Here is a 12069-nt window from a genome sequence, read left to right as displayed (position 1 = left end):
TGTGAACGGTCCCTTCCTGTTTTACTGGCTACCAGAGAGAAACATTGACGCCGTGATAGAGACGCGTAAGCTCCGATCATGTCTGGAACCGCGCGCTCCGTCCAATACCAGGATTTTTGTTTGCCTACGTGAAACCGGCAACCAGCATTGTCGCCTTATAGCGCATATATGGCACTTGACGAGTTTTAGTCTACAAATATATTTTTAATCGCGCTGCTGCAACCCTTGCTCCTTCTTCTGTCAATGATTGTCCTACCCATATAAGCCTACTCATGGCGGAGACCAAAATAATATACCATATCGACGAAGAAGAGACCCCTTATTTAGTGAAACTGACGGTTTCTCCGGAAAAAGCCACGTTGGCGGATTTTAAACATGTCCTCAACAATCGTCCGGTCAACAGTTATAAATTCTTTTTCAAATCTATGGATCAGGATTTCGGGTAAGTATGGGGAAATATGATTTGCTTATATTATAGTGTGGTTTAGTATTCAATAAACACGATCACACCCGCTATCAACTCAGCATTATGGCAGTCACATGTCTTCTAGACGCTGTCAAACCTGGAAAGCGTTTAGAACGTTTAGTTGTTCGCTACATTGTTACATTGTTGCTGCTGGCACCTGCTTTGAACCCGTTTCTAAAGTGCGCGTTCTTGCGCGGGTGCGCGTGCTCGACTCAGAACCCTCCACCACTGTGGCAAGCCGCTTTAACATTTATTTTTTCCTTTAAAGTTAAATACGGAAGTATCAAATTATCCTTATTACCAGTTTTGAGCACATGGTTAACCAATAATTCTCGATGATAATCGACTTGCCGAGTTTTCACCGTGGAAGGGTTGTGTCGATTGAAACATGGATGAAAAACTGATTTATATTATATATTCTAAGACTTTACAGGAGTTTATTCGATTAAAATGATGTGATTGCAAAAATTTTTAATGTATTGTTTTCGTTGTAATGTACTGATTCAAATTAGTAATGATTATTAATTATTATTCTACCTGACATGCTCTCTGTAGTCTAAGTGTTTCCCAGGTGCACTTGAAGGCCTTATTACTAAGACTTTACATCGTTACATTTTGTAATTACTAGTAGGTAATTCAGTACTGGCTAGTATCCTTTCCATTTCAAGTTTAATTTTAAACTTTTTGTACATACTGCTACATTGACTATACTGAATAAGAGGAAACTGTGAAGTTCTGTAAAGTTCTGGTGACTAAAGACCCGTTCACACCAAGCACGATAACTATAAAGATAACGATAAAGATATAGTTCTTAAAATCGTTCTCAATATTAAAGAATAGCGGAGTTCACACCACAACTATAACAATAAAGGCAAAGAGAAACGATATCGTTGGAATCACTTTCAGAACGATTTTTTTTCCTGATGAACGATAAAAACAGTGCCAACCAATGAGAATCAATCCTGCTGTGATGAGCTTGAGAATTTAAAGCAGCAGACGCACGTCCGCTTAGAATACACAATATTGTTCGCTGGTGTGGACGCTAATATCGTTATCTTTATAGTTATCTTTAAAGTTATCGTTCTTAGTGTGAACGGACCTTAAGAGTGCTTTCACCCTTAAATTCATTTGCATTTTGGGAAATGCACCAGGTTCCGAAACAATGGGCCAGGTCTGAAAACACCCCAATTGAACTAGGTTGAATTACATAAATGAAGTAAGTGCTAGTAGTTAGTAAAATTGAGAAAGCCGCTGTTTGATTACTTAAAAATAATTACTAGTAACATAATAAGTATTTTTTAAATGATTTTGATTTCGCAAGCGACAACGGTGTACCAGTTCTAATGCCATGGAGAAAGTTGCCACAAAGCATGCTTACTATTGTCCTTGGCTGCACAGACGAGCACAGAAAACTACTCGGATTCCCAGCCTCAGATGAGACAAGAGAGCAGTGCATTTATTGATTTATTTACTGTATATTGCTGCTAGAAAATTCTAGAAAAGAAGACGGGGAGCAGCAGTCCATTTGCATTTAAAGAGACAGGCATGAATAACAATGTGTTTCTACTTCCACTCAAAATAGAGATTTTCATAATTTTATAATAAATTATCTGTGTGGTATTTTGAGCTGAAACTTCCCAAGCACTTTCTGGGGACACCAGAGACTTACATTACATATTGTAAAAAGGGGCATTAAATGTCTCATTTAATGAAAAATCTTCAATAGCTTGCCACAGCACCACACATGCACTGCAACAGAGCTAATTTTGTCAACTCCAGTGGCATGCTTCTGTTGTCCACATGGTGCTAATATATCATGGTTGTTTTCTTATACAGTGTCTTGTGTTGTAACTCCATTTGACAGTGACAGTGCTCTGGTTTCCCTCGATTTGAAGCTTTTGAAGTTTAGGCCAGGCCTTCAGAGACATCGTAACAGGAAATCTGAACATGACATGACAAAGTCAGCCTGCTCTTTGAAAGTGTCAGCACCTTTCATAACTCTAAAACTACAGCACTCTCAATTACGTTAATTAAAATTGGTCAGAATTATTTCCCAGTAAGACTGATGGGTCAGATCCAGTGACCAGTGTTGACCAGAAGAAAACATCAAACATAATCTTTACATCTCACAGGTCCTAATTTGTTCAGACAGCAAACTCATTAGTATAGCAGATTTTCAGTCATTTTCTATCACTTCAAAATTATGAGCAATAGACTGAGTTTAGTTGAGGGGAATGTGAACCAGCAGCTGTCAGGCAGAACTGTCACTTTCTAATTTGTCAGTGTCACCCAACATGAATGGATCAGTTGCCTAATATTTCCAAATGGCAAACAGGCTGTCAGATAAAACGAGCAGCTGTCCTTTCAGCTTTCTATTTTTCTGTGATTGTTAAACATGGTTCATTTTGAAATCGAGTCAAATTTGTGAAGTGTTCATAGTCATTAGTAATAGCTCACCTAGTATTTTGAATGAGTAACATTCTAACAATACTGAAGCTGTAGTACAATAATAAATGTATTCTGCAAGAAATTATGTTCCTTAACAGAAACAGTTTCTGTTGTACTTATTACATTAAAATAACGGTAAGAATATCAGTGCATAATACAAGCCATTCATTTATTGGTACTTGCTTAAGCAAATACCACATAATCATTTCTGGTTGGGATAGGAAATTGTTTGTTTTTTAAAACTAATTAAGTCAATTGAACTGACTGAAGGACTCCTGTTCAAGACCAAGAAAGATAATTATAGCTATAATAATAACTATATTCGTGTTACCACCTTCCACTACTTCACACAGGAACATTGTTGACTGTCAGTGTTTTTATCATTCGTCAAAGAATGTGTTTCCAACGATATTGTTTATCTCTTTTGTAATCTGTCTCTATAATGTGATTTGTGAATGGTAAGTCACAGTGATGGTAAAGTGACAGTGTTCGGCCGTGATATCTTCTATGTAATGTCATGGATGGATTAATAGATCAATTTGATCTAGGCTTCCCATGTTAACTTCTAAGGAGTCTCTGGATTGTTTATGTTCAGAGATGACTGTCTCATTTAATCTGAAAAAAGACTCAGCAGGCAGAGATGTTTAGTGATATGTCTAGGATAGGAATGCTCCTCTGCAGTAGGAAATGTGGTTATTTCTCAAAATCTTCATTTGAAGGCCTCTTTAATCCCAGAAGGCTATTAAACTGCCATTCATCAGACCCTTTTAAACTCGCGTATGCACCACAACACATGTTGGTGTTCTAGCACAATCTTCCAAAAAACGAGCTTTTCCTGTTAACATAGGATAGTTTACTAACAGCAGCTTTCCTGTCACACCTAACACTGGGTGCACAGTTGGCCCTGGTGACCATGAAGTAGATTGCATGAACAAACAAAGCTTGACCTTCAATACTAGACTGCTATGGTAGGTTCTCCTTGGCTACTTTGTTGTGCTAAGTAGCAATTTGGGCCGAGCCTTCTAAGTCTACATATACTTTGAGGTTGGGCTGTGCGATTAATTCAGTTTTAGTTTCAATTTCGACTTTAGCTTCCAGTGATTATGAAATAATCAATATAACATCAACATCAAACTATTATTTTTATTTAATTTACAATTATGCTTTCTACCTTCCTTAAAAGCCCAAACTTAACCCCCCCCCATTGTTATCATTCCTCTATTTTTTGCATATTGTTTATAATTTTCTCCTTTTTTTATTTTATTGCTGACTACTTAACATCTCTTCAAAAATGTTTCTTAATTTACATTGATTAGTGTAGTATTTTTCTTCTGTGGTATCAAAATTGTATCCAAGAATTGTACAATTTCTTTGGTATGTAAAATTGTGTTGTTATAGCAATCTTTTGTCCATCAAAATATACTTGATATATATCACTATTAAGAAAATAAAAGAGTACTCATAAGATTTAAGTCTCCTAATCATGTTTTTTAAAAAATCATGATTGCGATTATTGAGCATAATAATCCTGATTGTGATTTTTGCCATAACCAAGCAGTCCTGCTTTGAGGTTCAGTATGCTGACTACTAAACTATGAGTCCCCACTTGGATCTGGACACATTTCAGAACCATAAATGCATCCCAGGGGGAGTTGATTTATTTTGTCTGCAGCTAAATGTGGCGAACATTATTTTTAGACAGCCTCGCATTGTTCATTCTTCAACCATTCATAAAGCAGGAAGAAATCCAACCAGCACACCTCTTTTGAGATTTCAAATGCACAAAAATGGGGCTCTGTAATGCTGGTTAGTTAACATTTACATTTACAGATCAGCAATGAGATGAACCTATGAACTCTGGGATAGCGTAGAGACACACCACTTATTATCACCTCATAATTAGCCCTACAGTGTCCAACATAAACATTGCTTATAGCCCTATTGCTGCCATAGTTCCCTGCTGTGTGTGTCCTCCATAACGATCAACAACATTATATTTTCTGATTTTATCCACCGCAGTCTGTTAACTGGAGAGACGGCAGTGCAGACACCCAAACATCATCTCTCAGAGGGCTGATGCATTCCAGTTACCTCCATTTCACTGCTTCTGCTGCATGTGAATGTTGGAAAACATAATCTTAAATAAATCTGATGTGTTTAACAAGATAGCAGTGGAGCGAATGAATGAAGCATATAAATAATGATCCAGATGGATTTCATTGGCTTTTAAGCAACCTTTGTTCAGTACATGTTGTGTACAGAGCGCTTGTGTTTTAACTAATGGTTACGCTGTATTCAAAATCTATACTGTATGTGTGCGTATTTATATATACATAATAAATAGATACAAATATATTATGCAAAAAACCCTTTTATTTTGTATGCAATTAATCGCGATTAATCCTTTGACAGCACTAATTTTTATTTTCTAAGTGATCTGATTTAAGATTTTTGCTCTGCAGATTATAAAACCAGTGCTATTTTATATTGCAGTATTTAAAGTGCCCCTATTATGGATTTTTTAAAATTACCTTTCATGCAGAGTGAATAAAAACATCCTGCAAAGTTTTAAATCTGAAAGTGTACCACGTATAAAGTTATTGGTGCTCAAAAGAAAGAGTCGACTGAATAATTTTTTAACGAGTCGTTTTTAAAATGTATCTCAAGCCATTGACGTCAACGTGAAACACACTTACTAGTCTTTTCAGTTTGGTCTGAATGAAAATGCAAATTCATTCTTTACCACTAGGTGCTGCTTTTAGAGCGCTGAAAAAAAGTGGTTTTGAAATGAAAATTAGACCAATTGGACCAATCACCGCAGATAAACGTCACTGGTTTGAACAAATGAATCATTGAATGAATCGTTTGGGAGACGTTGAGCAAGTAAGGTAAAAAATAAATGAAGTTTTAAGACAATGAAAGTGTTTTTTGACCTTGCATGCAGGTCAACCTGTTATTGGGGACTCCCAAAACCAAAATGTGAACCTTTCATTACCTATAATAAGGGCATTTTAATAATATTTTTATGTTTTCATTTTTTATTTTAATCTTAGCTTCTTTTTTATTTTAATGTGTGTATATATATATATATATATATATATATATATATATATATATATATATATATATATATAGCTGGAAGTTGGAATGACAAGTAAATGACGTCAAAACTTTAATTGGGTGAACTATCCCTTTAAGAAAGCTTGTTAGCTAGTTTCAAGACATCTTTAAGCTTAGAGATAATATTATTACCCAGAAAAAACAGATTTATAGGCCAGTGTATAACCAAAGGGCGTTACCTCGTGGGTTTGGACAAACCACACTTCCTTATGGCCACCCCCACACTCCTCGCTGTATGTTGCTGTATATTGTAAAGATCTCTTGAGAGGACACAAACACTTCCTACTCCTGCCTAGAGTTACACCCTGGTTTCCTGTGCTGGGCTCAGGGCCCTCGAACAGACTGTGGCAGCTCTCCTTGTTTTGTTACTCTTCCGACAAGCCCGTGTTATCGTCATCCTTCAGTCCCACTCAACTCACCTCCTCGGTCTCACAGCTGTGTGGGTGATGTGACCTGGAAGTTCTGGAGGAGTGGAGAGGAAGACGTTATAACTACGACAGACTGCTGGAATTTCTCAAGTTCTGCCAACACATTTTAGCACTGTACAATATTGATTTTTGTTATGGTCAAAATATGATTAGAGAAAGTACATTATTTTGTTTTATTTATTCATTTAGCAGATGCGTTAATCCGGTGAGGATTTGGAGGAAATCTGCAACTCAGGCATTTCGTCTTAAAGAGACAGTAACACAAGAACTTAACAGGTTTAAAATTGTCAAAAAATTAGTTCATGTATAAAGTAGTTACAAAAGCAGAGAGGATGCTGCTGCAAAGAGCAAGTTTGATGTAGACAAACCTGGAGGTCTAATTAGCCCTGTGTTCCCTCGGGAACTTCTAATGGGTTTTTAAAGTGGCTGTGTTCGATTTATGATTGAAATAACATCTGTGGTTACACTACTTAAAAATGTTGTTTCTTTAATAATCTATAAAATCAGTTGCACACTGTCATACATTAAATGTGAACTTTGTAACCTTTCCCGGATGTTTCTTCTGTGAGACAATTGTTAATGCATTTGGTATTTGAAGAATTTGAGAAATGTTTGAATTCATGTTGATCCGTCACTTTTGATTGTAGGTGCTAAGCTTTGGGATCTTTCTGAAATCTAGGTTGGGAACAGAGGAAATATACAGGTTCATATACAGCTTGACCAGTGTTGTCCGATTCCCAAACAAATGACTGATAAAAAAATTACAATTTACTCTCATGATCTGGCTCTTTTTTTTAGTGAATCATTAACATACAGCATGGCCAGTGTATATAGATTCCCAAACAAATAACTCTTTTTAATGAATCAATGATAATTATATCAGTCAGAGTGGTTGGTGAACACACAGTTTAAGACTCAGTGACTCAGCAAGTGGTTTTATGTTGTTGGCTGTGTTTGATCATATGCAAATATGTTCTATTTAATAATTTTATCAGGTCAGTTATTAGATTGCATTCAGGCAGGATTGAAATTATGTAAAATAAAAAAAATTCTTTTTAAAAATATTCTTTTGATTTGTCATACCATCAGTTGAGATCTAAATGATCTGATGTTAATAGTAAAGTTACGGATATATTGTGCATCCCCAGTAATCCTGTTTTGTCAGGCTACGAATGGAGCCTTAAGGGATTTTGCGAGTCTCATGTGGTTTGTATGTGTGTGTATGGACCAGGCCTGTGCACAGTGACAGGAGACCAGCAGGTGTGTGACTGCTGAACCTCGACTGGGAGGGTTAAAGGGTAACTGTGTGGTATTTATGTAGGGAATTTACAGCCTGGGATGGACACTCTGCTAACACACTCACTCTCTCTATTAATAACCTTGTGTGCCCTGACACCCTTGCTGCATCTTTCACACATATACATGTACCCACACTTGAATGTATATATGTGCAGTCCCTCAATACTCATAAACACTCACACACTTAGAGAAACTTTAGATCTACATTTATATTAAGCCACTGTATCAGTGCAGCAGCAGCAGTTTTAGTAGGTAATCTGGAATGTGCATGAGGTACTAATGAGGCCCGTTGTAAAACGGAGTAGTTTTCAGCAGAGAAGTCGGTCAACAGGGGCATTCAGCATTCTCATCATGAGTAGCCAGCAGTTGAGAGCTAAGTGGAAAATTCCGCTGTTTGAGCGTGACATGCTTTCAGTATAGCTCAGCTTTTGCAAATAGACGGGAAAAATCCTGGGTGCTGCTTTCACAGAGTCTCTAACAGTTTGTGTTCTTTCCCGCAGAGTCGTCAAAGAAGAAATCTCTGATGATAACGCCAAACTGCCCTGCTTCAACGGCAGAGTGGTGTCCTGGGTAAGTGAGAAGAGTATGGTGCCCTCCTCTCTGTATTGGACAGATTGTGACATTATGAAATATCAGACTATCAACCCTGCTGAAAAAACCCATCTTAAAACAGCCTAAGCTTATTTGATGGTCTCTCAGGCCAGTCTGTTGGCTAGTTTTATAGGAACAAGCAGAGAGAATAAATTCCTGAATGAATGATTCTTATGAACTGGTTCTTTTTAGTGAATCAGAGAAATAGAATGGGACCAGTGTAGCCTGATTCCTGAACAAATGACATTTATGGACCACTTCTTTTTAGTAAAACAAACAAATGCAGTGCTATCAGTGTAGTCCGATTACGAACAAGTAACTAGGACTTTTTAGTGAATAAACCAATAAAGTGCAACTAATGTTGTCCACTTATTGAATGAATGTCTTTTATGAACTGGTTTATTTAAGTGAATCAAGCAAATACAGTGCGACCAGTGTAGTCCGATTCTTGAACAAGTGACTCTAATGGACTATTCATTTTAAGTGAATAAACCAATACAGCATGACCAGTGTAGTCCAGTTCCTGAACACTTGACTCTTTTGAGCTGGTTCTTTTCAGTGAATAAGTCAATACAGCGTGACCATTGTAGTCCGATTCCTCAGTGACTCTTATGAACCAGCTCTTTTAGTGAATTAAATACATTCAGCCATTTTTCAGTTGGCCAACCAGGTAAATAGATAAATACAGGCTTTGCTAGGCTGGGAGACCATCTCAAACCAGTTAAAACCAGAAGACCAGCATTCTTAATACATCTGGTTTTATTGTAAACAGTTGATGTTGTATATACAAATTATGTTTATATTTATAATCTTTGATTAAAATGTTAATCTTGCTTTGTCTCTGAAACTTTCTGTTTTGTGTGATGACACCGAAGCCTTTTAATTATTTCCCTTTTCAAGATCTAATCACTACCCAATGGATTAAAATCAAGTCCGCTCTGACATTTTTGTTGTTGAATATGTCACATTACAAAAGTAAATGGACGGCAGTCTGAATTGATCTCTGTGACCTAATTTGTCGAGTAAACTTAAATATTTACACATGATAGTGGCAGCAAAAGCTAAGCATAATAATCTGATAACTGCCTAATACACATCTACACTCCTACAAGCAGGTGTTATTCCCATAGTGTTGTGTAGAGTTGATGTGAGGAGCAAAGTACAGGTTAGTGGACTCCAGCGAGCCTCCAGCTGCAGAGAGCTGCACAGACATGCTGAGATACATGACATTGAGCTGTGCTGCACTAAAATATGTGCTTCACTGCCTGCTGTCCAAACATGGAGACCTTCAGTATACCATAACAGGATCACTGCTTTATCATAGTGCATTGGATTTCTGCCTTACTTCAAAGTTTTATCATTGGTTTGTGCAGAGAAAATGAACAACAGTGTTTAGAGATATATCCTCAGGTATCCACATCTACTGGCCATTATTTGGATCATGAAAGCACTTAATCATAAGGCCCCTTTTTTGTCCCTGATAGAATGAGGTGGAGGAGTCGGATTGCTCATAGAAATATTTGCTATTCTATTGCATGAAATTTAACTGGATCAACATGATTTTGTGTGTGTGTGTGTGTGTGTGTGTGTGTGTGATTTGAGCAAAGTATGCATCAATAATGACTCCGTTATGGTCATATTTTATTGCTGATTTGAAATATGCTGAAATAGCGGCTCAAGGCTTCTATCGAGAAGCCTGCCAAGTGAACTGACTTGCTTAAAAGGGTCCATGTTTCACACTCCTGTCTGCTCAAACAGATGCACTCTCTTCTCTTCCTTCTGCTGGTCTACTTATTTATGCAGAGCTAGTAGTTAGTCTGGAGAGTTTCTTCCTGAAGCCTTTGTGGGTAATTGTATGTATGTCTATGTGTGTTTGGCTGTAGTTGGTGTTAGCTGAAGGCACACACTCGGATGGGGGATCTCAGTGCACAGAGATCCACAAAGAGCTGCCGCCACCCTTGGAGCGAACTGGAGGGATCGGAGATTCCAGACCCCCCTCTTTCCAGTGAGTAATGCCATGCAAATAATTTGTCTGACATCTATTACTCACTTTTTAGGCCCGTAGTAAACCAGTGAAGTCAGACACTTATCCAATAATAACTGGATATATAACAAATAAAGATAATGTAATGTATAAATTTAAGTCGGAGGGTCAAGTTATTCATGTTGTTTTCATGTATTTTGTATAACGATTTGAATATGCATGAGACCCATGTACACATCTTAAAAGTTTTCAAACATACACTGTTGTTCAAAAGTGTGGGGTGAGTATGATTACTACAACGTCTCCAAGCAACGTCTCCAAGATGCTTCAAGAGACCTACCTTCAAAGCTACCTGAAAAACTATGAGCAAGTGCACAGAGGGAAAACGCTGCTTTAAACGCAAAGGATAGTCACACCAATTTTTTGTTTGTTTATTATATAATTAATGCAAGCTTACTGATACAAATAAATCTATTTATGACATTATTTTTGACCGCATCCTCATTTTACAGCATTTTTGCACAAGTGCCTAAAACTTTGAACAGTTCTTACAAAATGCATATGCATTGGATTGAATATATGCATATGCATTGCTATTTTGAATAACCAGACAAATACATCTGCAAATGTATGCATGAATTCATAGAAAACACACACACACACACACACACACACACATACACACATGAGTTTTTGAGCACAGTCACAGCAGTAGCAGATGTCTGTCAGCCAGCTGGAGGGAAAATATGATTCTTGTCCTTCCGGGAGCCACATGTGTGAATCCCAGTCAAATTCCAGCGCCTGTCTCTTGAGCTGCATTCTAACAGAACACATGTTTGCCTCACAAAGTTCAGTGTGTTTGTTTGATTTGCCAGCATTCATGTGCTTAGGTCTTTAACCAGTCGTGTAGCAATGCCTTCCTCCACTCATACACAGTTGCCCACATAATAATTCATATTCATGGGCAAATAGCAGTTATATTTTTCATAACATCAATATTTGTTTTAGCGATAGTTGTGTCGGATTCATGAACAAATCTTTCTTGAACCAATTTTTTCTAATGATTTTATTCAATCGACTGTTTCTTTTGTATCTCTTTTTGTGTGTTTCTTTTTGAACCATTTGTTACAATGAACACAATATTTGATGCAGTTTCTACCACCCATGAACTGCAGCTTTACTAAAAGAACAAAAGTGTAATAAACACTTTCACATTTCTTTGGCTGTAAAGAATACTTTTAGAGTTGTGCACTGCTGCATATCTGGTTCTGTTGTGCCTCTACGCAAACACACTGATTAAATATTCTCTTTGTTCATACTGAATATGTTGAAGGCTAAATTAAGATCAACCAGCTCAAGGGAAATTTTACAACAGCCTTTCTTTGTGAATATTTTGCACCTGTTTCACTTTTGTGAAAGTCCTGCGATTTCTTTATCTAATGTTTGACTTTCAGACTTTTTGTGTGTGTGTGTGTGTGTAACCTTCTCTCCTCTCCAAAGAATTCTCACCACTTGTTTTCTTAAGTGTCTAGTGCCATCTAGTGCCAGAACATGTGAAGGTGAACCACAGAACACTTCCTTTCTTGTCTCCAACAGACTACCAGCCAATTTTACTTGAAATTAATATGTATGTTTCTCCCACAAGAAATCTCCCTCATTTCCATTATAAAAGCTTCACTGTAAGCATTAGTAAGTAACCAAATGTTATCCTCCGCCTGCTCTCTTTGTGCAGT

General features: G+C 37.2%; 1 protein-coding gene across 2 annotated transcripts in view; it reads left to right on the top strand.

Annotated features, from left to right (window-relative positions):
- LOC113041461 (segment polarity protein dishevelled homolog DVL-1-like) overlaps positions 1–12069 on the top strand; it is a 29498-nt gene continuing 17429 nt past the window's right edge. The window contains exons 1-3 of one of the 2 annotated variants that reach the window (XM_026199999.1): positions 1–442; positions 8262–8331; positions 10236–10357. In XM_026199999.1, coding sequence (XP_026055784.1) covers positions 273–442; positions 8262–8331; positions 10236–10357 — 362 coding nt within the window. In that variant the 5' untranslated portion in view covers positions 1–272. The remainder of the gene's footprint in view (positions 443–8261; positions 8332–10235; positions 10358–12069) is intronic. The other variant, XM_026199998.1, reaches the window with a different exon arrangement.

This window comes from Carassius auratus, chromosome 23, assembly GCF_003368295.1.
Source record: "Carassius auratus strain Wakin chromosome 23, ASM336829v1, whole genome shotgun sequence".
Lineage (NCBI taxonomy): Eukaryota > Metazoa > Chordata > Actinopteri > Cypriniformes > Cyprinidae > Carassius > Carassius auratus.
This window is presented reverse-complemented; position numbering and strand designations above follow the sequence as displayed.